Source organism: Staurois parvus, unplaced genomic scaffold (genome assembly GCF_062004578.1).
Source record: "Staurois parvus isolate SC_StPar_1 unplaced genomic scaffold, SC_StPar_1.0 ptg000097l, whole genome shotgun sequence".
In the NCBI taxonomy this organism is placed as follows: Eukaryota; Metazoa; Chordata; class Amphibia; order Anura; family Ranidae; genus Staurois; species Staurois parvus.
In genome coordinates, this window is record NW_028317893.1 from 1,785,522 (window position 1) to 1,813,278 (window position 27,757).

General features: G+C 40.8%; 1 protein-coding gene across 10 annotated transcripts in view; it reads left to right on the forward strand.

Annotated features, from left to right (window-relative positions):
* Positions 1-27,757, forward strand: part of PTPRM (protein tyrosine phosphatase receptor type M) — a 998,088-nt gene that overhangs the window by 831,469 nt on the left and 138,862 nt on the right. For all 10 annotated transcript variants that reach the window (XM_089670974.1, XM_089670978.1, XM_089670975.1 and 7 more), the window contains 2 exons: positions 8,093-8,180; positions 14,702-14,778. In XM_089670974.1, the coding sequence (XP_089527100.1) occupies positions 8,093-8,180; positions 14,702-14,778 (165 nt within the window). The remainder of the gene's footprint in view (positions 1-8,092; positions 8,181-14,701; positions 14,779-27,757) is intronic.

Here is a 27,757-nt window from a genome sequence, read left to right on the forward strand (position 1 = left end):
GCAATTAAATACCACCAAAAGAAAGCTCTATTTGTGTAAAATAAATTATAAAAATTTCATATGGGTACAGTGTTGCATGACCGCGCAATTGTCATTCAAAGTGTGACAGCGCTGAAAGCTGAAAATTGGCCTGGGCAGGAAGGGGGTTTAAGTGGTTAAACAATTTTAAAGAGTAGTTGTACCTTTAAAGAAAAACTGTCACAGACCCTCCAGATATAAAGAAGCAGCTGTGTGCCTCCAATAGAATTGAACATTACACCCTTGACAGCACTGCTACTGACAGCACTTCTTCTATGTGACCTCACACTGGTCCTATTCCCAATGAGCCAACCCTCAAAATTGGATGTATAGATGAAGGCACAGCTGGTCTATTCTGCTGAAAGGTTTATTGAAATCCAAGAGGGCACATCAGGAACGTGTGATAGCTCTCTCACAAGAGGGCACATCAGGAACGTGTGATAGCTCTCTCACAAGAGGGCACATCAGGAACGTGTGATAGCTCTCTCACAAGAGGGCACATCAGGAACATGTGATAGCTCTCTCACAAGAGGGCACATCAGGAACGTGTGATAGCTCTCTCACAAGAGGGCACATCAGGAACGTGTGATAGCTCTCTCACAAGAGGGCACATCAGGAACGTGTGATAGCTCTCTCACAAGAGGGCACATCAGGAACGTGTGATAGCTCTCTCACAAGAGGGAACATCAGGAACGTGTGATAGCTCTCTCACAAGATGGCACATCAGGAACGTGTGATAGCTCTCTCACAAGAGGGCACATCAGGAACGTGTGATAGCTCTCTCACAAGAGGGCACATCAGGAACGTGTGATAGCTCTCTCACAAGAGGGCACATCAGGAACATGTGATAGCTCTCTCACAAGAGGGCACATCAGGAACGTGTGATAGCTCTCTCACAAGAGGGCACATCAGGAACGTGTGATAGCTCTCTCACAAGAGGGCACATCAGGAACGTGTGATAGCTCTCTCACAAGAGGGCACATCAGGAACGTGTGATAGCTCTCTCACAAGAGGGCACATCAGGAACGTGTGATAGCTCTCTCACAAGAGGGAACATCAGGAACGTGTGATAGCTCTCTCACAAGATGGCACATCAGGAACGTGTGATAGCTCTCTCACAAGAGCGCATATCAGGAACGTGTGATAGCTCTCTCACAAGAGGGCACATCAGGAACGTGTGATAGCTCTCTCACAAGAGGGCACATCAGGAACGTGTGATAGCTCTCTCATAGGTTTCACAATACAAAGCTCTTGATCATAAAGTAGTTTCATTTGGATATCCCATCAGACTAAAAGGAGTTATTCCTTCTCACCAGGCAGTGTTGCCAACCTTTTACTGCCAATTTACTGACGGAGCACTTTTTTTGCTGACAACCTGAAATATGGCTTTAAAAACTAAGACAATCAATATTTAAACAGTATAAACACAATATGGAAACACTGACACTGTTTCTACGTTCACAAGTCAACAAGGCATGACAAATTATCAGCCCCTGTTATTTACAGACAGTTGTTAAAATCACTTTACTGACAGCTGACAACCCTGCCACCAAAGTAAGTGTGCTCCAACTGACCCTAACTAAAGAATCCAATCCATACACAGCCTACATTAAAAATATTCAACAACCCCCATCCCCCCCTCCTCTCCCTCCCCCATACATTTTCTTCCTCTTTCTACTGTGAATATACTCTACCTCTTTACTTCTTTCTTATTAAGTTGTTAAGATCATTTTGTCTGTTCAAACTGGATATTCTGTTCTGCTTATTGTTTTGTGGGGTGCTGCAAATTACTTGACTCATTGATATCTACTCTACCTTATAGGCTACATGTTCTGCTTATTAATATGCTATATGCACTCATGGACACTTTATTAGATACACCTGTTCAACTGCTTGGTAACACAAATTGCTAATCAGCCAATCACAGAAACTCAATGCATTTAGGCATCTAGAGGTGGTGATGACTTTCTGAAGTTCAAATGGAGCAGCATAATAGGGAAGAAAGGAGATTTAAGTGACTTTGAATGTGGCATGGTTCTTGGTGCCAGAGAAACTGGTCTGAGTATTTAAAAAACTCTGCTGATCTACAGGGATTTTCATGCACAACCATCTGTAGAGTTCACAAAGAATGGTCTGAAAAAGAGAAAATGTCCAGTGAGCGTCAGTTGTGTGGATGAAAATGCCAAGTTGATGTCAGAGGAGAATCAGCAGACTGGTTCAAGACAGAAAGACAATAGTAATCCATGTCAATATGTGCCAAAATCTTTGAGGAATGTTTCCAACACCTTGTTGAATCTATGCCATGAAGAATTAAGGCAGTTCTGAAGGCAAAAGGGAGTTTAACCCGGTACTAGCAAGGTGTACCTAATAAAGTGGCCGGTGAGTGTATACTGTTGGATGTCTTTACATTCTCAGCAGCTACATTCATGCTGCCTAACATCTTTTGGCTATTTTGAAATGTTTTCTTACGCTACGTTTTGTACCTCACTACTTTTTCAATAAAAATGTATTGAAAATTAAAACATTTAACAACAAAATACATGATATTTGAAAACATCAAACAATTCTGCTTATGGTATTTGATTAGTATTTTTATAGTTTATATGTTATCACTGACTTCCATAGCATCTGTTCTGTAGCAGACTAGAAATAATAGGTTAACTAGGTTAACTATTACAAACCCAAGCATGATGATTCTCAATTTTATCTATAAGTTGATAAATAATTCCCTCATGGATTTCATCAATCATCTTGGCTGTGCAGAAAAACGCATGTTCTATTCATAAAAATATCTCCACAAGCCAACCTGCAGCAGTTTGACCCCCTTGTTGACATCATCAAGACACCCCCAAAATCTCTGACAGGGCAGTGTGGTGGCATCTGTAAACACTGGTCCTGCAATGTGGGGTACAGCTGTCATCTTAAAGTGCTTGTGAACCCCTACATATACCCAGTGAAGTGTCTGGCTGAAATTACACACTGCAGAGCTCAGTGAGTAGAGCTCTGAGAGCTGATTGGAGGGAAGAGACACCTTCCTTCATACAGATCACAGGAACAGAGCTGAGGCTGTCAATCTGCTGGAGGTTCCTTCCTTGTCACCATTTTTCTCTTGGTGTCAGGAAAATTTGTCAGACATGATTCATGCTGATAGCAGAGGAACAAAGCAGCAGACAGAAATGACACTTAGTAATCTTAAGTGAGACAAGTACACACTATAGAGAGATATGCTTTGTTCATATTTCATGTCTGAGGTTTACGGGTACATCTTTATACCTAGTAAGGCAGCATACAGCTACTTAATTCCTATGGTAGCTGTGACGGAATGCCTGTCCCCCCGATTGGGTGATTCCATCAGAGAACTGCTTCCTCACCGCTGGGACACAGGACTAAGGTATTATAGCTGGGCATTGCACCCAAGACCAGGTGACATTAGTTTAGATTCAACTGAAACTGTTTATTGAACAGAAATACTGTTTTTTATACTCTTCAATAATAGGAGCAGCCCCCACATGAACAATAAACAAATAATATACATTAGGATAAACATCCCAACGAGGTGAAGTTGACACCAGACTAATCCTATCATGTAGGAGCCTCCAGGAGAACCAAACAATAGGTGACTCAATTAACTCAATTAACAAAATACACAATGGTAAACACATCATACCTTAATAAACAGATTACTGCAAGAGACCTCAGCATCAAGTTGTTTTGAGCTGATTACTTTAATATCTGCTGAGTCTAGGAGGGGGTTTGAAGCAGTCAATGCTGGTTTGGGCACTGAGGCCCAAAATCTGCATCCTGGTCCTCCAGTTGTCAGAGTGTGTCTTTTGGGGAGAGATGGACTTGAATCTGAAGTAAACTACTCCAAAGGTCCCCCCAGGCACACTCCTCCCAAAGAATATAGCACCCTCAGATGCCAGGGCCATGGTCAGCAGGCAAGAAGCTAGCCTGCAGTCCTCTCCAAAAGCTGCTGTCCTGATTGGGTCTGTCACAGTAGCTTTTTAAGTACAGGTGTAGCTGCCATTTTAAGTGTTTTCCTCTTCCGAAACAGTAGAAAAAGCACCTTTGTTTTACTTGGCAGCTGTTGACAACTTGGATCCCCACCTTTCTAAAATTCTAGCTATATTCTAACAACGTACAGCTTACTAGGAGTGTTTGGCTCCTGTTGTGGTTTTTCATTTAATGGAAAGCCTTAGAGTCCTAAATAGAATGTGTGGCTCTTGAGCAGTGTGTTGGGTTTCTCTCTAAATTGAAAACTGAAAATCTCTGATTTTCATGTAACATTTTGAACTGACCCCATGACATCCCTAGCAGAAGTCTCATTTTCTCTTTCAGGATTTTTTGTTCTTAGATTTATACCATCAAACCTTTCTAAGCTACTCAGCAGTTATGTGTTTTACTGCCTTTCTGCCGTGTTCATTATGAGTCGCAGAAAAGGGAAAAGTAGCCAGCTTTTGAGATGATAGTGTTGAAGGTTGTTTGGGTAGAAACATATATCAGATTCAATAAATAAATAAATAATAAATGAATAATTTTAAACATCACTCTATGACATGATCCAGAGGGCAGCATTTTGATGCCGTCTACCTGTCTGTTTACTTAGGGTTGTATTACCAGAGGAAGATTTACTTTATAGAAATGTGCCAAATAAACTATTTTCAAAGATTTTGTCATATCATTTTTCTTTGGAAAAAATACCAGATGTTTAGAAGAACTCTACATCAATATACATATACCCCCACTGGCCAATGTATTAGGTATACCTGTTCATTTGCTTGTTAACACAAATTACTAATCAGCCAATCATATGGAAGTAACTCAGTGCATTTAGGCATCTAGATATGGTGAAGCCTGAGCATCAGAATGGGGAATAAAATGACTTTTAACTTGGCATGGTTATTGGTGCCAGACGAGCTGATCTGAGTATTTCAAAAACTGCTGATCTACTATTATTATTATTATACAGGATTTATATAGCGCCAACAGTTTGCGCAGCGCTTTACAAAATGAATGTAGACTTTACAGTTACAATACAATTTGGTACAAGAGGGAACAGAGAGCCCTGTTCGTTAGAGCTTACAATCTATTAGGAAGGGTTGAGTGATACAAAAGGTAATAGCTGTGGGGGGGATGAGCTGATGGAGGAAATAAATGTCTACTTACATTTTCACGCACAACCATCTCTAGGGTTTACAGAAAATGGTCCGAAAAAGAGAAAATATCCTTTGAGTGGCAGTTGTGTGGACGAAAATGCCTTGTTAATGTCAGAGGAGAATGGGCAGACTGGTTCAAGATGATAGAAAGAATCCAGTAACTCATGTCAATATGGACCTAAATCTCTGAGGAATGTTCAACCAACACCTTGTTGAATCTATGCCATGAAGAATTAAGGCAGGTATGAAGGCAAAAGGGGATCCAACCTGGTATCAGCAAGGTATTACCTAATAAAGTGGCTGGTGAGTGTACATTGCCACAAAAGTTTATACTGTATAAAACAATTAGAGAGGACTGGGCTTCTCCAGTGTAATTCAAGTACTCTTTTGGAATCATTAAAGATTTTTCATTCAAATAAAATGGGTAGGGTTACACATTCTTGGGCCGAGGGGTGATACATTTTTTATTAAATGGCATAAGGCAGAAATACAGACAGCTTCTTCCTTCGTTTTGGATAGGGTGGGGAGGGTTTACAATTCCTGTTAGCATTTTATTGAGGTCTTGCTCTCTTTTGGGGAGATTTCTCCTCACTTCCTGATCCAGTGAGACAACAGGAAGTAAGAAATCTCACCAAATACAGAATCAAACATCAAAACAAGACAGACAGAATTTCTAACTTTCTATCTTTATCAGCAGGGCCTATGTTACACTAGCAAACCTGTCACTTACGACAACATGCCAGCAGAATTGCTAACACTTTCTGATATGGCATCTCAACCTTGATGCCCCAATTAGTATATCACTAGCAATCATGATTTAGCATTTTTTCTGTGAGTCACCTTCATAATGTAAAATGGCAGTTACACTAATGATTCTGCTGCTGCCAAAGTGTCCTAAAGAACCTCTCACAACAGGAAGGGAGGGTAAATCTGCCCAGCGGGGTTTATGCATATAGAAATATAAGCCTGAGATTATATCCCTTCCCCATTCCAATCATAACTAGCAATTTGATGTTGGAACTCTACTTTAATGGTTTTATCAGTACATAAAGCTTGTAGAGAGACTACATTTTTACTAAGCATGTTTCTCAGAGAGAATTGAGGTCTGCTGAACCAGTTAACGCTTATACTTGATTGCTTGCTTTGTCTAAATTCTATGGACACATTCACTCCAGCAAGCCACACTGATTCCCCATGATGCTGGTGTATGATGGAAGATACAGTGCCGAGTTTGCATGTTTTCCACGTGCTTGCGTAGGTTTCCTTCCACACTCCAAAGACATGCTGGTAGGTTAATCGTCCCTAGTATATGTGAGTTAGGGATGTTAGATTATATCTTTGAGGGTTAGGGACTGATGTGAATGTACAATATATATGTAAATTGCTGTGTAAAATTGATGGCGCTATATAAGTACCTGGAATCAATAAATATGGTAAAAATCCTATATCTACAAGCTCATCTTAATGTCATATATTTACCTAGCTAGGGAACGTACGCATCTACAGCTTATGTTGCACATATGGTAACCTTCCCTGTTATATTATTTAGTTACTTTAAAAAGTTCCTCCACCCAAAGAGTTTCTTCTATTTTGATTGGAGTAAGGAAAGCTTCAGTCCCATGCTAGGTCTTTGCTACTTTCTAGGTTCCCTGTGAGGAAAATCATAGTGGGTTGAGTTCAACGTTTCTTCTGTATTAGAATAGGTTATCGGGCAAATGAAGAGATGGGGTAACTGTAACTTGCAATGTATTAAGCAGGTGCAAAGTTAGAAGCAATAATGCAATACAGGATGGAAAAACAAGCATACTTATTAAAAATAAAACATGTACCAACAATGACAATTTATAGCAATGTCTCTGTGACTGAATCAGGGTAATATGTGGTTGCATAGCATATTCTCCACAAGTAAAACAGTTCAGAACACAGCTACTTGTGATTCTCCTAGAAAACAGCATTCCTCTCAGTGAAATCCAGATGAACAGCTGGAGGTATCTAAGGCACAAAGACAAAGGGTCACCCCACTGTATCTGGGGTACTCTGGTAGCAGTTGGTGAGGGTCTCCCTGCAGCTGGAGAGATTGCATTCTATTGTGGCCCAGGCATAGCTATCCACATGCTATCAGTGGAGGACCTCTCAGCTGGCCGCAGATCACTTGCCTAGCTACCTTTGCCTTATTAGTTATGAGCTCTTGAGAGAGGGAAGATAAGGAACTTATACTCCCTAGTCATGTTAAGAAACCCAGAGAGTTGTGGAAAATAAAGTTAAAGGGCACCTGCTTCTGAGCATTGTAGGCAAAAGGACACTCCACTACACAGCTTAACTACTCATATCATGATTTAGGTCTTCACATGGGGGTTATTCCTGAGGATACCACATCGCTGTGCCTTACACTATAATTTTTAATGTGCCATTTATAAAATGTTTGACTAATGTTGTCCTCAGTTTCATGGAGTATGTTTGCATCCACAGTGTAGGCCATACTAAAAACATATCATGATGCCTGTTGATTGAGCCTGTGAATAGCCATTCCTTTGTTATCACAATAACTAGCATATACACAGCTTATCAGAATACTGCATTGTCGATCTCCATTTATGTTCCCATTACAGTTTATTCTTGGCTCATTATCTAAAGAGGAAGCTTGGGTGGCACTGCTTTGAAAGGCATGTGTGATAGTGACAATGTAAATTGTACCTTGCGTATTGCTCAAATGAAGCAGACATGATTGTTCGGTTAGATCTCCAGATAATTAAATCATCTTGTGAACAACTGAAGCAGTCATTTCTGTTACTTCAGTCAAGCTGGCATTTTTCTAGTTCTATTAGGAAGTTATCGCTGTAATTCTACTCCTAACCTTGGAGTGTGGATTTTCCCCTCCCTCTATGTGGCATAATGTTTTGTGACTCTTTTTTTTCCAGAGCTTCTTTGAAGGACAGGCAGCACCGTGGGAGTCAGCAAAGAAAGACGAGAACAGAATGAAGAACAGATATGGGAATATCATAGCATGTAAGTCTTGACAGTACAATAGTGGCACTGCATATTATTCCATTGCAGTGGCTGCTCTGATAAAACTGACCAGAAATTTTTCCCAGCATGCCCTTTGAGGACAATTATATTTTAAGCCCCCGAGCAGTATTATCTTTGCTTAATGAATGCTGAAAGTAGCAAATTAAATATGTGGATTAACCCTTCAAGACCTAGAGTCAGGATGGAGCTAATTGTGTGTTAATTTTGCTGTATTTCAAGGTTGTGAGTGCCTGGTAATTATGCACTCATTTATCTTAGGTTACAGGTTTTTGTTTCAGAGAGATTCCATGCTGAAATTAAAGATTTCATTACACAGGCAAATTTATAACCTTTACAAATGTGAAACATCCGTAGATCATTCAGAAGAAAAGGTTACAAATTTTGTGCCTGTTAAATAAATCATCTTAGCCCAAAGAGCAGGCATATATTTAAAAACTTCCTACCGTATAGATTATTATGCGCAAACTTGCAAAATCAGAATCAATTTCCTCTTCTAAGGTTATAACGTTCTCCGCAGAGATAAAACTACTTCTGTGTGAAGATTTAGTACGTATAACAGGTTTAAATAACAAAACTATATTATGTTATCGATTTACAATTTCTTGATGATGGCTAAACAAGTTTTAGCTTTCTCTCTAAGTTTTTATTCATCAACATAAATAGGGTTCTATTGTGACCCATTAAAGAACTGTTTGCATAACCAGAAACCCAATGAGAAATATCATTAATGAATATGTTAATGTCAGTGTTTACTTTTGAAGTATGCTGAAAGATTTTCTTAGGTACACTCAATCTGATCATTCCCAATTTTGACCACATATCTGTGTAGATATGTCTTATAGATCTGGACAACTGGCATCTTAAAGCAGAACTAGAGTATGTTTTTGTAAATGGAAACACTTTAAAATTGCAATGTAAAAATAATGCATGCACATGTAAACATCCCTGTTAGCGTTTGCTTTATCCAAATTATATATTATCCATATGCTGCCATGCAGACTATTTTTTCCATTTACCTCCTCAACATAGTGATGAAGATGGTACTACTAACTGAAATAAGTGATGTAACCATTCCCTTACAGTAAGTTCTCTGTAGGAACTCCTGTCATCATTCATTGTCAGGAACCAAGCATGTTCAACCCCACCCTAAGGCCCCGTACACACACAATAAGAATATCGGACAACTGATCGTCATTTTTTTTTTGCATGCTAGTCTCATATCAAAAGTGAAGAGGTTACTAAAGCTACGAAATTTTCTTGTACGACATAATAAAAAAATTGAAAGTGATGTAATGTATTGTATTTGTATTGTATTTTCAGACAAAAACAGTACCAATTAAACAAAAATGGTACGATCTAGAATTGTACAAGAAAAATTTTCGTGTGTTTCCCTTTGAATAATTTCGTACAAAAGCTATGTACTAACAGTCAGATTATTGTACGAATGCTTCGAAAGCAGTATTCTTCATTTGATTTTCTGATAGTGTGTACTAGGCTTAATTCTTCCCCTTTTCCAGCTCATTTATCAGCTAGTTGTTAAACTGGCCATTCACTGTTAAGCCAGCCATAGATGGATCAAATCTTGGACAGTTCAGCAGGAATCGGCCGACATGCGATCCATCTGTGGGCTGGTTGGTTGTGCTGAAGTCGATCCTTTGATCGACTTCAGTACAACCAGTTTGTCAGATTTTTTTCATGCAATCACTGCCAGTGGCTGTAGCTGCCAGCAGGGATCATTGTGTTCTGAAGGCTCCCCACAGGAAAAACACAATAGCACTGTGGGAGGGATTCCCCCATACACTGACTGTGTTGATGGGGAAATTGAGCAATTTTCTTTGCTGCCACCTGTGCCTGAAAGAAAGAAATTGCATAATCTATGAGTTGCTTTGTTTTTGTTTTTTTTTCTCATTCAGTCTCCTCCACCCACACAAACAATGTGGTTCCACCAATACATAGTTTTCTGATAGCAGCACCTGCCACTATCAGAATACACTGATCAGTAAATGCAGCTGCTGATTGATAAAAATTTTCAAGCATGTCCCTTTGAAAAAAAGTTGATTAAACAATCAACTTCTGTCAAACGGTGGTCCACACTAATCAAAATCGAGTTGGTCCTTGCTGGACAAGCCAGACTCCATTCAGTGTATGGTCAGCTTTATTAGTTTAACTAAATGAAGCTGTCTATCAAATGAGAAAGGAGAATACATGGCACGACTGGTAAAAACCATATTGTTCTGTTCATTGATAGTCTGTGTTGTTGCCCTGAGTGACTTTGATTAGATGGTAGAGTTCCCTTCATCCTATACGATGTTTTATTATTTACATTATGGTTCTAAAACAGTCTAATATACACTATATTTCCAAAAGGATTGGGACACCTGCCTTTACACACACATGAACTTTAATGGCATCCCAGTCTTAGACCGTAGAGTTCAATATTGAGTTGGCCAACCCTTTGCAGCTATAACAGCTTCAACTATTCTGGGAAGGCTGTCCACGAGGTTTAGGTGTGTGTCTATGGGAATGTTTGACCATTCTTCCGGAAGCGTATTTGTGAGGTTAGCCATTGATGTAAGACGAGAAGATCTGGCTTATAGTCTCTGTTCTAATTCATCCAAAAAGTGTTCTATTAGGTTGAGGTCAGGACTCTGAGCAGCCCAGTAAAGTTCCTCCACCCCAAACTCACTCATCCATGTCTTTATGGACCTTGCTTTGTGCACTGGTAACACACACAGTCATGTTGGAACAGGAATGGGCCATTGCTACAAAATTGGGAGCATGAAATTGTCCAAAATGTTGTGGTATGCTGACACCTTAAGAGTTCCCTTCACTGGAACTAAGGGCCCAAGCCCAACCCCTAAAAAACAACCCCACACCATAATCCCCCCTCCACCAAACTTTACACTTGACACAATGCAGTCAGGCAAGTACCGCTCTCCTGGCAACCATCAAACCCAGACACGTCCATCAGATTGCTAGACAGAGAAGTGTGATTTGTCACTCCAGAGAACACTTCTCCACTGCTCTAGAGTCCAATGGTGGTGTGCTTTACACCACTGCTTTGCATTGCACTTGATAATGTAAGGCTTGGATGCAGTTGGCAACTTCTGCGCACTGTGCGCTTCGGCATGCGCTGACCTCGCTCAGTCATTTTACGTGGCCTTCCACTTCGCAGCTGAGTTTCTGTTGTTCCCAGTTGCTCCCACTTTGTTATAATACCACTAACAGTTGACCATGGAATATTTAATAGCAAGGAAATTTCGCAGATGGACTTATTGCACAGCTGGCAACCTATCACGGTACTATGCTTGAGTTGAGAGCGACCCATTCTTTCACAAATGTTTGCAGAAGCAGTCTGCATGCCTAGGTGCTTGATTTTATATACCTGTGGCCATGGAAGTGATTGGAACACCTAAATCCAATGATTTGGAGGGGTGTCCCAATACTTTTGGCAATATAGTGTAAGCAATCATAGGCCTGTGTATGAGTACCTGGCTCTTTGCATCCAGGCAGTAAAAGAAAAGTTTTCTTTAAATGTTATATATGGTTTGGGGTCAATTATATTAGGTGTTTGGATTTTAGATTATATTTTTTTTTATTTGATATTTGTTTTAATCTTTTACTATATGCATACGATCTTTGTTTAAAAGAAGCAAATTACACTGAGGGCTCATTCGCTGGGACAAAGCTGAGCAGGATCCAGCACAGTCCCAATACAAGACACAGCAAAATGCCTTGTCTCCTTTGGTGTCAGTTCACATCGCTGCATTCATTGCAGTGGTGTGTGCTGACAAGTACTGCATGCAGCCTTCACAGCAAGGTGGTGCTACACTTTTCTTATAAAGCAGCAATTTGTAAGAGTATTTTGAATTTGAGAGGAGTAGACTTGTAGAGCAGATTTTGTACATCTGTGTACACAGTTTAAATTCAATTTCATTTAAGCAGGTGATTAATAGCTTGGTGAATAATTAACAGCTATGAAGATATATGTTTACATTTTGAATATACCTAATCAGTTTGAAGTAGACATGATAAGACTGGTGAGGCAGACATACAATCTGCTGGACTTTAATAAATTAAAAAACTACATGTGTTTCAATACTGGTAAATAGGATTATTCTGGTTCACAAAGAGCTGTGCAGGATCTATTATTATGATTACTCTTTTTAATAACATCATTATTATTATTACTACTACTACTATTAATTCACTGTCCACTCCCACAGTTTTGTTGATGGGGCAGCTCTCTTCCAAAGCATTATATGCATCTAATGGACTGACGTGTTCTACTGGGATGTTTTCCACTAAAGTAGAACAGTATTGGCATACCAATAATTTTAATTACAGGTCTATAGCTTTTAGCATTACATGAGACTGACTGTCACTTGCTGACACTGTTGACTTTTTGATACTAGAGCATAATTAAGCCCTGTGGTGCATTAGGAACTAGGCTGTGTCTTATCACCGTGGAAGGGAAATACGTAATAAGGAACTGTGCCATCAGGAAGAAAAGTAATTTATTACAATGAGCAAAAGCAGCTAGCTCAGAGCAATGGGCCAAGACCCATTTTAATTTAATTCAACAGACCTTTTGGGAATCTGTGAAGACTTAAGTTTGCTAATTCCATTCCAAAGTTATTCAGAAACTGGGTAAGCCAGATAATCTAACTTGTTACAATAGCACATCCCTTTAATTCACATATTAGTCATAAAGCCTCGGATTTGTGAAATGTGTTATGCCTCAGAGATGTTTACACCTTCTCTAATTTAGAAGGCAAGAACAATCAAATAACCAACATTTTTTTTTTCTAATCTGTACAAGCTAAGGTATGCAGTTTAGAAAAAAGCATTCTCTGATAGGAACACCACAGAAAGGCAGCTTCCAGGTATGCGGCATTGGCTTTGGAAAAATATTCAATCAAAGCTGGGACAACACACTTTATTTGTAAGAGTTTCCATTTTTGTCAAAAAATATTTTTGCATTACAAATTACAAAAAAATCTTAATGTTAAGTTTTCTGTTAATAATAAAAAATCTGCCCCCCCCCCCTGCAAGTCAATGGCATAATGTGCTGGTATGGATTGTGTGCTAGCACATTATGAAAGACTTACCTGTAAAAGGATCCCTCCAGCGGTGTGCTGTCGCCACTGTCAGGGCTTCCATCTTTACCCAAACTTTTTTCCAGGTTCGCAGACTCCGACCATTTGAATGACCAAGCTGGGATGATGTCAGTCCCATGCATGCACCTGAGAGTCTCGGCCGCGGCACAGTACTCTGGATTGACATCACATTCATTGTGCCCTCAATTTGGAGTGCCGTGCTCATGCATTGGTGAGATCACCGGCTGCAAAGCAAGTCAATATATTAATTTTACCTACAGGTAAAGTGGAGCTCCACCTAAAATGGGAAGTTCTGCTTTAAGGACTGCCCCCCCCGCTCCCCATTAAGGATTGGCACCTTTGGGGGGCGGGGGGAGCAGGTACCCGAATTTGACAGGTACCCGCTCCCACTTCCGGTCCGATCGCCTAGGCGATCGGAAACAGAAGGTGTCCTCCCTCCCTCCTTGTAGTCTTTCGGGACATGTGACAGGTCCCAGAAGACTACAGGACCATTCATGAAGCGCAGCGCTACTCGCGCATGCGAAGTGGGTACCCGGCTGTGAAGCTGTATGCTATCACAGCTGGGTGCCCACACTGAAGATGCCGGCCTCCTGGAATACAGGACGGCCGGTGAAGTGGGCTGCGGGGGACACACCGTGGGACCGAGGGACAGGTAAGTGGCTGTTTTTTAAAAGTCAGCAGTTACATTTTTAGAGTTACAGTAGCTGCTGACTTTTATTTTTTGACAGCATGAGTGGAACTCTGCTTTAGGCTTCATTATAAGTTTACCAATAGGTAAAAGCGAAAATGCTGAGTTTATTACCGCTCTAAGGAATTATCACACTTTTAAATCACTTTAGCTCCGAGGGCAAACCAACCTGATACCTTAGTCCTGCTTTTTTTTTTACTGCCCTTTGATTGCTGCACTGGATTAATTAAAGGTCTTGCCAGTTCCAAATTCATTCTGTTTCCGAATAAAGTCATTTACAGACACACAGCTTTTTGATTGCATCGTTATATAGATTAAGGCATTCTTAGCACCTTAGCCATATAGATATCCAAGGCTAGCTCGTGATTGGCTAGCAGGGATAAGCAGCAAGTAAAACAACTGACAAGGATGCCTACCTTTGTATACTTCTACATTGCTCACTCCTTTACCTATTCCTCTCAGCACATTTGTACCAGCACATCTATACATTTTATAAACGCATGCGCTGTACAGTATTCATGATTTTGGGTTGCTAGTGTGATTCAGCCAGGTATGAGATGCAACATAACTGCTACTTTTTATTTTCATAGCAAAAGGCACTCATATGCCTTGTGGATTAATTCCTGAAGAGTTAGGGCAATAATGTTAAATGTTCAGCAAGTATTTAAATTGTAACTCTGAATCTGTTGCAGATGACCATTCCAGAGTGAGACTGCTGAATATCGAAGATGAAGCCAGCTCAGACTATATTAATGGAAACTATATCGATGTACGTATTCTCTAATTATTGAAATCAACAGTATATTATGATGCGGTATAACAAGCACACCTAAGTGTTTTTAATCAGCTGTTTCTTCTAAAACATCAAGAGATATCATTGGAAATAACATTTATGTCCTGTTTTTGCATTTTGTATATTTTGTGTTTATTTTGAATACAAAATATCATACATAGGAATTATTTTGGCTTTCCTTAACCATTTGCCCTCCTGAGGATTTACCCCCGTTCCTGACCAGGCCATTTTTTGCATTATGGCGCTGCATTACTTTGACAATTTCGCGGTCATGCAATGCTGCACCGAATTGAAATTTACTTCCTTTTTTCCCGTGAATAGAGCTTTCTTTCAGTGGTATTTGATCGCCTGTGAGTTTTTAATTTTTTTGTGCTATAAAAAAAGGCCAACAATTTTGAGAAAAAAAACTGTATGTTTGACTTTTTGCTATTAAACATGTCCAGTAAAAAAAATTTAAAAAATCAGATTTCGTCATAAATTTAGGCCAAAATGTATTCTGCTGCATGCCTTTGCTAAAAAAAAATCCCAATATGTGTAAATTAATTGGTTTACATGAAATTTATAGCATTTACAAATTTATATACTAGGATTTATTGTTAAATTATTACTAGTAATGGCAGTGATCAGTGACTTATAGCAGGACTGCGGTGGGCATTCTGACACTGGGGGGAACTGACATGGTGTCACTGACATCCCAAGTGACACCAATACAGTGATCAATGCTAATAAAAAGCACTGACAATGTACTAATGGCACTGGGCAGGAAGGGGTTAACATAGGGGGCTATCAAAGGGTTAACTGCGTGCTGTGTGCCGTTTATAACTGTGTGCTGTGTTTGTGCTTCACTGTAAGCACACTGATTTGCATGGGTGTGCATAGCACACCCATGCAAAGCAGTGTGCAGGAGCTGACAGGGGAGAGAACTGTTTTGCTTACAAACAGTTCTCCCCCTCATCAGAGATGCCCGGCAATCACTGGACGCCGGCGAATGGTGGCATGGGTAGGGAGCGCACACACCTCGCATGTGAACACTACTTCAAAATTGCTAAATCACGTATATATACATGATTTTACGCACCCTTGCTGCCCTGTAGCAGTTCTTCTGCTATAGGGTGGACGTTAAAGCCCAACTCCATAAAACCTAAAAACTTTCCCTTGCAGTGGAGCTGTGGTTGCACTGCTGCAACCACTTGTTTCTGTCTAGGGGATTTAAAAACAGTTGTACTTACCTGAGCTTCCACTCCTTCAGAAGTCAGCACTCCCCTGCATTCCAGCAATGTATTGTTCCTCAGGGTCCTCACATCCAATGCAAGGTTTTGACAAAATCACTGCCACAGTGTGAAACATGTTAACCTCTTCCCTTCCCTGTCTGTACATCTGTGTTGATTTTATATGTGGTGACTAATAAAGGCTATTTTGGATCTTCAGTTGAGTGTATAGCCATCCAAATTTTTTGTTGGGTGGATTCAGTGCGGGGCTATGGTCCCTGCATCAGTCTTGATGATGTCAGAGGACCTAAGAGTGCTAGAGCATAGGCCAGAAGAGGCGGGAACCAGTCTAGCAGAACAGAGGAGCCTGCTGGAGCAGAGGATCAGGTAAGTAAACTGCTTTACCATGTCTCCTAGACAGAAACAAGCAGTTAATCCCTGCATTGCAGCCCCACTGCAAGGGAGGATTTTTAAAACATTTTTAAATGGGTTCATACTAAATGTATACACTTTTTTTTTAGGAATAAACATTTTAAGATACAACAAAGCCAAGAATAAACATTTTAAAATACAACAAAGTCAGAGCACTTTGGGTTAGCTAATGAGACAGCTCTGCATACACTGCTGGCTTTGCTGCTCAATTTATTTGATGTATTGATTTCTGCAAAGTCATCTGATAAGGGATGTGTTACTGCTACCATGACTTATTTAGGCAACACAATTAAGAGTGATGCTTTTTCATATGTGAAAAGGAAACTAGAGTGTCTTCTGCTGCCTGGGCAGAAGACTTCATAATAATAATTGCAATATGTTTTGTAACTTATCAAAAAGTAGCTTTAAATTGTGTATTTAGAGCTTATCTCTGGGGAAAGTAAAACTCATCCCTTGCAGTGGAGCTGCCCCTGCACTGCAAGGGTTAAATGGGGGGAGCTTGTGGGAACAGTGGACTGGGTAAGTAAAGTGCTTTTTCTGGTACACTAGACCTAAATCAGCATTTAATCCTTGCAGTACGGGGGCAATGGAAGATTTTTACTTTTCATAGTGTTCAGCTTTAGGAGTTCAAAAAAGAGCAAATGTTATACTTTTTGCTTTGGGTTTAGGTAAATATAAACACTACACAATTCCTTTAAAGGAGAAGTATGGCCAAAGCTCTTTTTGCCCTACTTCTCCTATGGATCACAGGAGTGCGCTTCATTCTACTTGTCTGTAACCCGTATTCAACTAACAGTGGGCTAAAGTCGGCTATTGGCTGATGTCACTAACCCAGTTTAGACTCTGAAGAGATCAGTGAGCCCCTAGGAGCTCAAGTCAGCCGCTCTTTCCGCCTCCACAGCCCAACGTTTTAGTGAGTGCTGGAAGGGTGGAGCAGAAAGCTGGTGATTGTTAGTTAGTTGTCCCTGCTCACTGAAGACCAAGAACTGAGGGATCAGCCTTTGATCACTCAGTTCTCAGTCTTAGAGGCAGCAGGGGACAGATACATCATCGGACAGGTGCTGCATCCACCTAGGTGAGTGTGTGTTTGGTTTTTTTTTAAAGCTCATACTTCATATAAAAATAAAATAAAAGATAAAATAAATTCTGAGAAAGTAAAGCTATCATTTTTTACCCCTGATTTAAAGTAACGCCTTAAACATTCCTAAATAGATCAGACAGTCGGTGCCTGCAGCAGTCATTAGATTTTCTGGATAAAATATACCTTTCTCGTGGCCTACCCTGCACAGGTGATTTCCACAGAATTCTATAGATCCAACTCTGATAATCTCCTGTATAAAATTGTAATGACTGATACTGAACTGTAGTGTAAAAGTACAGTATAATGGACTATATGGACTAATGGACTATATCTATTATCTCCTCACCTCTCGTATTGTAAGCTTGCATAGGAAAAGCACTGCATAATTAATTATAAGGTTCTAGTAAGAATGAAATAGATTTTTAGCCTCATTGAAAATGCAGCTAGAAGCTTTTACCAATAAACTTCTGGAACTGCATGCTGTCTTTAGCTTTCAGTTGTTTTCTGCTTATGTGGGCCCCATAGACCCAAGACTAAGGCAGGCCATAGATTATGTAATTTGTTTTCTTCCTCCATGATTGGAAGGAAACACAATTTCTTGATTCCCCAATTAACACAGTCAGTGTTGATGGGGGATTCCCTCCTACAGAACTATTGTGTTCTGTCGGCAAGGAGCACAGGGAGCCTTCCCTGCCATGAGAACACACTGAGGGCTTGTTTACACTTGCTTCAAAATGTGGTATTGGTCACACTTTTTTAAAGCTCTCTGAATGCTAATGAAAGCAAATGTCACTAAATGAAGTGGTAAGCTTACAGTCCTGTTTACATATTGCGTTTCCTTTGCTTCACTTCATAAATTATACCCCATGTCACTTTCTTGGTGCAAAGTGTCTCCAAAGCCTCCATAGAAGTTTGTGATAAAGTTTGCTAACAGCACTTGTGGCTTTTGAGAGGCTTTAAGGGCTCATTTACATTTGCTTAAAAATGTGGCATTGGGCACGCTTTTATAAAGCACTCTAAATGCCAATCAAAGCACCTGTCTCTAAATAAAATGGAAAGTTTACGGTCCCTTGTTCACACTGTTGTGTTTGCTTTGCTGCAAAAATCTTACCACTTTCTTGGTTTTTCAAAGTATCTCCAAAGCCTCTATAGAAGTCTATGATAAAGCTTGCTAACAGTACTTGCAGCTTTTGAGAGGCCTTTATTCTGCATTAGCTTCTCTTTGTTTGGAGGTATTGGAGGTATGTGATATTCCAATAGGCACTAGGACAACTGCAAGCGAACCAGAAAGACGTCATCAGCATTCACTGCGGTTTTAAGTGTATGTATTGGAAATGTCTGGTGCAGATGTCACATCTGGTGTGCAGCATGGAGCAGCGAAAAGGTGAGTGGGGTCTAGACCAGAGTGAAGCAATTAGCAGATGGCACACATGGTGTGCAACATGGGAACACTATGGCAGAAGGTGAACGGGGATGGGAGAGAGGACTGAAAGGCAGAGAATCAGCAGAGCTTGAGGACCAGAGCAGGAGAAGCTAGCAACATTGCATGTGGTGTGCAGTGTAGGAGCAATAGAGTAAGAGGTAGGTGGGGGCCAGAGAGAGAGAAGGATCAGCAAAGCTGGGGGTTACTATCAAGTGGTGGATCAGAAGAACTGGGGGTTACTATTGAGTAGGGGATCAGCAGAGCTGGAAGCTACTTTTGAGAGGGGGATCAGCAGAGTTGGGGTTTACTACTGAGCGGGGGATCAGCAGAGATGGGGGTTACTTCTGAGCAGGGGATCAGCAGAGATGGGGGTTACTTCTGAGCGAGGGATCAGCAGAGATGGTGGTTACTACTGAGTGGGTACCAATGGACTTGGGATCTGTTGAACTAGGGTACTAAATAAGCTGGGGATCTGCTGAGAGGTGGTACTGCTGAGCTGGGGTTCTACTGGGCCCCTTTAAAACAAATAGAAGATCAACACACATCACAGGGTAAAAAGCATTATAAAAACATCATTGAAGCATCACAAAACATCAAAAACATAAAAAAAAGCAAGTTGAAGCGATAGGTGATTTACTGTGTGTTAAAGTAGAAGCAAGTGTAAATGAGACCTGCTTGTTTGGGAAGAAATCGACAGGCTAGTTGTACACAAGCTGATTGATAGATTGACTCCAACCAGGGTATCCATGCATGGCTTGAAATTCGGCCGTGCCCTGTTGAATTTCAATCCATGTATGGCTGGCTTAACAGAAGGCTTGAAATTCACACATTTCCTTGAGATAATGCTTCTCCAGGTTGCTTCCAGTGCAGATTTAATGACTAAATGCCTAGACATTTGTTCACAGTTTCAGAGTTCAGACTGTCTGATCCTTCCTATCAGCAGCAATCATGTCACCCAAGGCATTGATTATTTGGTCATGGAATCAGTACTGGAGAAAGCCTGGAAGAGCAGAACAAAAATAAATCCAGCTCACTTAGAAGAGGAAACTTAATTAAAAGTTTCTTACCACTTTTTGTATTATTAATAGTAATAATAATACTGTCACTGGCCCTGATAACACAAAAATAGCATAATAACTAATAAAAAGGGAAAAGTCTGCCCACTCTGTGCTGTTCTTTTTTATCTTGGTATTTCTTGATCACACATGGATATCCCATTGTGTAAAATCATCAAGTCAGTAATGATATGATATTTTAAGATCACGTAATTACTTAGCCTGAGATTCTGCTGTCCAGGGATGCCCAGCTGTGTAGTACTGAACAGCACAGCTCTTTGTGATATATTATACAATAAATCCATAAGTTTCTGCCATCATGATGTAATGTGTATTAAGGCAGGGCCCTTGGTGAGTATGCTGTTGGACGGAAAGTCAGTGTTGCACTTTTTGCCATTATCTAGTGAGAGGTTTTCTTTACACACTGATGAATGCATATAGAAAGTAACTGTTATGTCCCTCTTCTGTCACTAGTTTGGCATAATTCTCCATTAAATAGAAAGCTGTTTGCATATTAATGTGACAAAACTATGTAATTCCTAATGCTGTGATTTGCAGTCTCTTGTCATCTCCACACTTTTAAGTTCCCTTCAAAGGAGTGTGCAGCTGTTAACCAGTGCTTCTAATGCAAGCAAGCCATTTCATTAAATATGTAAGCCCTTTAATTATTCAGCACCACTTCTTTGTTCATATTGCATCATGTTAACCAAATGTTTTACATTAGAATGAACTGTCTGAGAAATGGTGAGTTTGTAGATAAATCTATTCATTCCAAGTTATAATTGAAAATTATAGAAACTACACTGCAAATATAGAAAAGTATTGGGAGGCAGTTTCCTAATGTAAAATATATGCAGCTGAACTGACATGACAATTGGATGGATGTGTCTGTTAGTATAATAATTGTGCAATTGCCAGATGGAGTTTATAGTGAACATGCTCTGTTTCCTAATGAAGGATCCCATTTATACCAGCAACATATGAAAACGTCTGCATTGTGATATAATGTGTAAGGAACCTCTGCCCTCCAACACAACATAATGAATGTAAGTGGCCCCTATTGTTAACAATGCCATCTGTCAAGACAAGCTACTTCAGGTCCTCTATTTACCTAGCAGGTGGACCCTTGTCTAAGTACCTAAAATCCACCCTGAAATATGCATGCCTACAGTAAAGAGATAGAGCAGGAAGGGTTAAAACTCATGTCATCATTTTCTTGCTGTTTGTATCCCTGTTGGAGGGATTTTCCTTCATATTTCTGTCAGTCGTCATTGGGACGTTAAGAAGTACATCATACTGTTAACAGTTGCCACCAGAACTCAAGGTGAGGGGTAGTCCGCTGTAGACAATTGCTCTGGTGAAAACTCTCAAAGATGACATTTCCTCCTACTGTGAGGAGAGTTGACACTTTTCTGTTGTGGCATTAACACCCCGGTCACATCAAAGCCGATTTTGAAGTTGTGCATCTTAAAGTGAAGTCACACGATTTCAAAATCGGGTGACCTGCCGATTTCAGTTTTGACTTTCAAGACATCTGACACACATGTCTATGCAAATCGCAACAAAAGTAGTGCATGCACTACTTTAGAAATCGGTGCGGCTCCGACAAAGTTGGAACCGCTCCGATATGACTGCTGTAATAGCAAACAATTAGGAGAGATCAGGACCTTTCTGTAGGACACATGTGCTGGGAGCTCGCAGGGCGCTCACTCTCAGTACATTTTGTTTACAAATGGTACGCAAATATGCAGCTTCTCAGAGTCAAAGCCCAGCCACCGAGAGGCCGCATATTTGCGTACCATCAGCGTGAAGAGGTTAATGAAAATTATGAGACACCATGTTCCCCAGTAACATTGTTAGGTTTAATGCTTCTTTGTCTTTTTTCCTATTTATATTTAATATACTTAAAGCAAAGTTCCAGTTGAAAAAAAATAAGAAAAAAAAAAAGTCAGCAGCTACAAAAACTGTAGATGCGACCTTTAAAATACAGACACCTGTCCCCCCCGGTCCAGCGGTGTCCTCACCACGGCTGGTTTCACTGGCCGTCTTCTCTCCCTGGTGCCAGGATCTTCAGTGTGGGTACCCGGCTTCACAGCCGGGTGCCCACTGCGCATGCGCAAGAAGTGCTGCACTTTGTGAATTGCCTCGTAGTCTTCTGGGACCTGTCACATGTCCCAGAAGGCTATGGGGAGGAAAGGGAGGGAGGGCAACTTCCACTCCCGATCGCCTTAGGTGATTGCTGCGGAAGTGGGAGCGGGTACTGTCAAATTCGGGTACCCGCTCCCCAAAGGTGCCAATCCTTAATGGGGAGCAGGGGATAAAGACTAAAAGTGGAACTTCCCCTTTTGGGTGGAGTTCTGCTTTAAGTGCTAAAAGAGAAACAAAACAAAATAGTCACCCATAGTAGTACACAATAAATAGCTCTTTACCTGGGCCTGCTTTTTCTGTTTTGCACAGAGGTATTGCTCCACAGAATGCTACCATTACACACTTTGTGTTGTGTACAGGGCCCTTGGTAAGGCAGTACAGTCATCCCTCCTGTACTAAGCCTGGGTCCCATCAGTCCAAAAGGGAGCCCCTGGCACTTGATGAGCAGGAAAGCTGGCTTTACTGCCTTATTACTGACATTGATGCTCTTGTGCTCCTTCCTGCAGCACTGAGGGTTTCTAATCCTTTTTCTCCCTCTGGCTGCTCTGCAGGGAGATCCGTTCTAGCATATTGCCCCCACACCCTTGCTGTCCAGACCCCTGTGCCCCCCTTTCGCCTGTTGCGCTCCCAGCTTCCCTCCTTTCCTCTTCTACCAGCAGCTGCTGGGGGCACACAGAAGGATATTTCAGAATGGAGGGATGGGGAAGGGCCTGGTAAATATATCATATTTACCACCCCCTCCCTTTCCTGAATGAATACAGTGAGCGATTGGTACTGATCACTCCCGTTTCCATTCAACCCTGAAGCATAGTAAACTGTGTTTACTGTTCTTCAGTTTGTGAATGAACAGGAAGCCTCAGAGCACTTCCTATTCATGCATCTGTGCAGCTAAGGCTACAGAGAAAGGAACAAATTAATCTATGTCCTCAGCCCCTGTCTCTGTCCTAAATGTGAGACATCAGGGTGTAGATCCCGGATATTTTACCAAAGCCCCCCAATAGGGTATTTAAAAATGTAAATAAATTAACAAATACCATTCTAAAAAATCATTTAAAAAAATAAAGGACTCATGTGCTTTGATCTATAATTTCTGCCATGGCTATGAAGCATAGCATCGTTGTTGTGACATGTGTTCACCCCTAGCCACTGCCTCTGATGCTAAAGGGGGTATCAGTTGGTGGTAGATAAAAGCGAAGCTCAACCATGGGGGTTTTACTGCCCCCACTTCACATGTGAATGAGCTCTAAAGACTCATTTGCACAGGTACTTTGGCCGTGTGAATTATTATTATTATACAGGATTTATATAGCGCCAACAGTTTGCGCAGCGCTTTACAATATAAGGGAGACAGTACAATTACAATACATTTCAGTACAGAAAGAATAGGAGGGCCCTGCTCATGGAGCTTACAATCTAAAGGAAGGGGGAGGTGATACAAAAGGTGATAGCTGCGGGGGATGATCTGGTGGAGGTGATTCAAGTACAGTTCTTAGGTGGAGGTGGGGTAGGCTTCCCTGAATAAGTGAGTTTTCAAAGATCGCCAGACAGGGTGAGGGCTGACCCGACATACTGTGGTAGGGAGTTCCAGAGGATGGGAGAGGCTCTGGAGAAGTCCTGGGGGTGAGCGTGGGAGGAGGTGATGAGGGAGCTAGAGAGGAAGATATCTTGGGAGCAGCAGAGTGGGCGAATTGGGCGATATCTGCAGATGAGGTTGGCGATGTAGTTAGGGGCAGTGTTGTGGATGGCTTTGTAAGCTGTGGTGAATGAGTGGATTGCTCATGCCGCTGAAGCTGCCTGTTACTCTAAGATGACGCAGCGGCTGTACAAACTCAGCCACAGGTCCCTGTTTGACAGGAGTAAAGGTATGGGTGAGTGGCCCTGAATGCACACTGGTCGGGGCTGTACACCTGCACCCACACGCTTGTCAATTCAGGACCTGCGGCTGTGTTCATACAGCTTCTGTGTCCCAATAGAGTAACATAGGATGCCTGTACACAGCTCCAGGCAGCTCCAGTCACATAAGAAAACCACTGATTTGTACTGTACAGGCCACAGCATCCATGTGAATGAGCCCCAATACCTAATTCACCCACAGTAAAAGCTTGTGAGAGCAGGGAGAGCCACTACAAATGGGAACACTGCTGGATTGAATGAGGCCTCAGGTAAGTATAAGGGGGTGAGGGGGGCCATTTTACTAAATAATCATTTTTTTATCTTAATGCAAGGAATGCATTAAGGTATAAAATGTTTGGCCTTTAGAACCACTTTAAGGCTATTTCTCTGTGGACTGAATGTCAGGGAATGTTACATTTGCCCTGAGAAAGGCAACAAATAGAAACTGACATTTCAAACATATTACAAACATAACAGGTATTATTTGTGGCTTTTGTATGAAGGCTCAGACATTCGCACTGCATTTTTTAATAAATAAACCCCATGCTGTCTTTTTCCCAAGGCTCCATTAAAATGAGTTATAATTAATGCTGTTATTGTTCTTTCCTATAAACATCTCTATATTGTTTGCTTATGAATTCACATGCATCTAACAAAATTTGAAAAAAACTAAAAATACTTCTGCAATCATAAACAAAGCTTTAAACAATCCCCATTACTTTTTTTTTCTTCTGAATATTAATTTAGCAGAACAGTCTGCCTAGTATTTATGTAGGCCTTGCTATTTGTTAGCGACAGTTTGTCATGCTCAGCAATGTTTGAGGCTCACAAATAGTGTTCCCATTTTTTAATGTTCAGCAGGGACCGATTACTTTATTTGTTTCAGAATTATTAATATTTGTGCACATTATTTTGCACATTGAACTTACCGCATGTCATTAATTAGTGCCTCTGTGTCTCGCTGCAAATGACTATATATCTTTAGGACAGCAGGTGGTGAATGGCTTCAAAGAGCACAGAAATTAGCAGCATTTTTTCTCTCTAAAGGATGCATTTGATTTAACATTCAGATCTTGTCCCCACATTGCTTGCATGAGATCTCATGGAGAGAGATATAAGCATGAAGCAGGCGATGAGTGTACTGTTTCCCCAGATCTCTTTCTGTGAACTCCATCTCCTGCCAAGATTAGCTTTATTGCAACTGCATACTTATCAACTTGTACTGATGTGCTTTTTTTCCTGTCTATAATTTGAAATCAGGCTCAGAATACAAGTGCCTGCAATCTCCCAAACTTCAGGGAAGTCTTACTGCGACCTCTGCTTGAATTATTGCAGTATTTTTGTTGGGGAAAATAAGAAAGACTCCAAAGTCTGATTACTGTACCTTCTGGCCACATATTTTTTGTTAGCTATTGTAGAAATTGGATTTCAGAATTCAAAGTATGATCAAACCTAAACCTAGAGCATGAAGCCCAACAATGAACTTCTGCTATTTGCTTTCTTTTTGGTCTGGTAAATATACAATTGAAAGCATGGTTTATATATTTTTAATACAGTTATTGCAAAAAATATTTATTGATCCTTCCAGAAATCTTGTCAGCTGATAACTTCTTATGATCAGTGCTTGATCTGCTTAGCAGTTACACTTTTCCCAGCTATAGCTATTTTTGTGTACTAAAAACATCTCCACCCTATGTTGTGTAGAAAAGGAAAGAGGTAGGTGTTCTATAGTCCCGTACTAGGGTGACAGTGCTGCTTCTCTATAGATACAGCACAGTGAGTGACTGTTGTTACTCTAGGACAGGAAATGTATTACTGGCAGTATCACCATGTGAAAATGAAAGAAAAAATCCTAAGGGCTCATGTACACGGGGCATTTGGAAAACTCTTCTGAACGATGGAAACTGACTGCTGCAAAGTGTAGGTTAACCTCTTTGCGCCGGCCACATGCAAATGTGCGGTCTCCTGGCATCTGGGCCTTTGCGCGCAATTAAGAAAAACATATGTGCTGAGAGCGCGCTCCCTGCACACTCCCAGCACACATGTCCGGTACTCACGGAAAGGTCCCGATCTCCTCTTTCGATCGGGACCTTTCCCAATCATGTGACCGTCGTGACAGCAAATCACGGCGGTCACATGAACTTGAAACCCTGCCCCGCCTCCCAGCTTCTGAAACCCTTAAAGGGCCAGGAGACGCCAGTGCCAAGGGGTTAAAAAACGTCAGTTTAGCTGCGTTTGCATACCACGTTTATGCGCGTTTGCGTTTAGAAGCGTTTTTAAAAGATAAGCTCAGGAGACCTTCCCAAATGCCCAGAATGCACTGAAAAATTGTAAATAATTAACTATTTCAAACATTTTGAGAGAAATAGAGAGAGCAGAAGCAGAGAGAGCAGTATGTGTTGAGATGACCTGTCTTTTCTGGTTGTATTCACTATGGATACCATCATGAGCATAATGCAGCACGTTCTGCCATTCTTTCCTTCACGCAAAACCTGGAACTGACTGCGCTGGTGTACTAGGTGCATTTGAATACATGGAAAACACTTTGCATGCATTTCTGATGATAATAAAAGGCTCTGGACAACATTTGGATATGGAACAGTTAAAAAACGCTTCTAAACGCAAATGCTTATAAACGCGGTTAACTTTACAAGCGTTTACAAGCACTTGACATTTGAAACTCTGGTAGAATCTACTCCTGAACGCAAGTTTGGTGCGTTAAAAAAAAACAACTGTAAACTCAACTGCCTGTAAATGACTGTAACCGACTATGTGTAAATGGACACATAGGAAAACATTAGGGAGACTTCAGGGGACGCTGAAAAAAATGCAGAACAGATCCTGAATGTCAGTTTAACAGCTGCAGTGTGCATAAGCCCTAAAAAGAAAACTAATGCAGCCATCACATCTAAGCACTGATAAGCTATAAGCTAATATATTACATTTTTGTACCTGAGTTTAAGTAAGCTTTAAATTTATACAACGACTATTTTTCTCCAGGTCAAAATGCACCATACGCAAGTACTGTGTCTTGCTGAGCCATGTATTACACCAAAGAATTATAAAAACACCTTCATGGCAACAGATACATTCACAGTTGAAATTCACATTTTTTTCAACTATTTTAAATGCAAAAAGTGTATTACTTTGGGAAGCCATTCCTCTAAAACACTCTGCTAGTCAATAAAAATATTATTATTGGGTCAGTTTTACTGTTTCTTAAGTCAGATCTCTGCACATTGGACAGAGGTGATGATACAGATTCATTCTGAGCAGACTGGAGCTGGAGAGGTGACATAGGAAGCTGAAGTGCTAGAAACTACATGCCTCACCTGTTTAAAATGGAATTAAAAAAAAAAAAACCCAAACACTTACAGGTAGGATTTTTCTGACAGAAGAGACTCTGGGGTTGATATACTAAAGGCAATTAGACTGTGCACTTTGCAAAGAGCAATTGCTCTTTGCAAGCACAATTGTTCCAGAACATAGTAAATGAGCAGAAGCTTTGCTGACATCCATCGTCCAATCATGTGCAAGCAAAAATGCTATTTTTTAAAATATTTTTCTTGCTTGTGATTGGGTATTGAGTGCAACTGCACTTTGCGAAGTACACAGTCTATTTGCCTTTAGTAAATCAACCCCTCTGTTTGTCTTTTATGTGATAACTGCTTTTCCCTGCCTGTCAGTGTTTATGTACACAAGGGGCGGACTGACC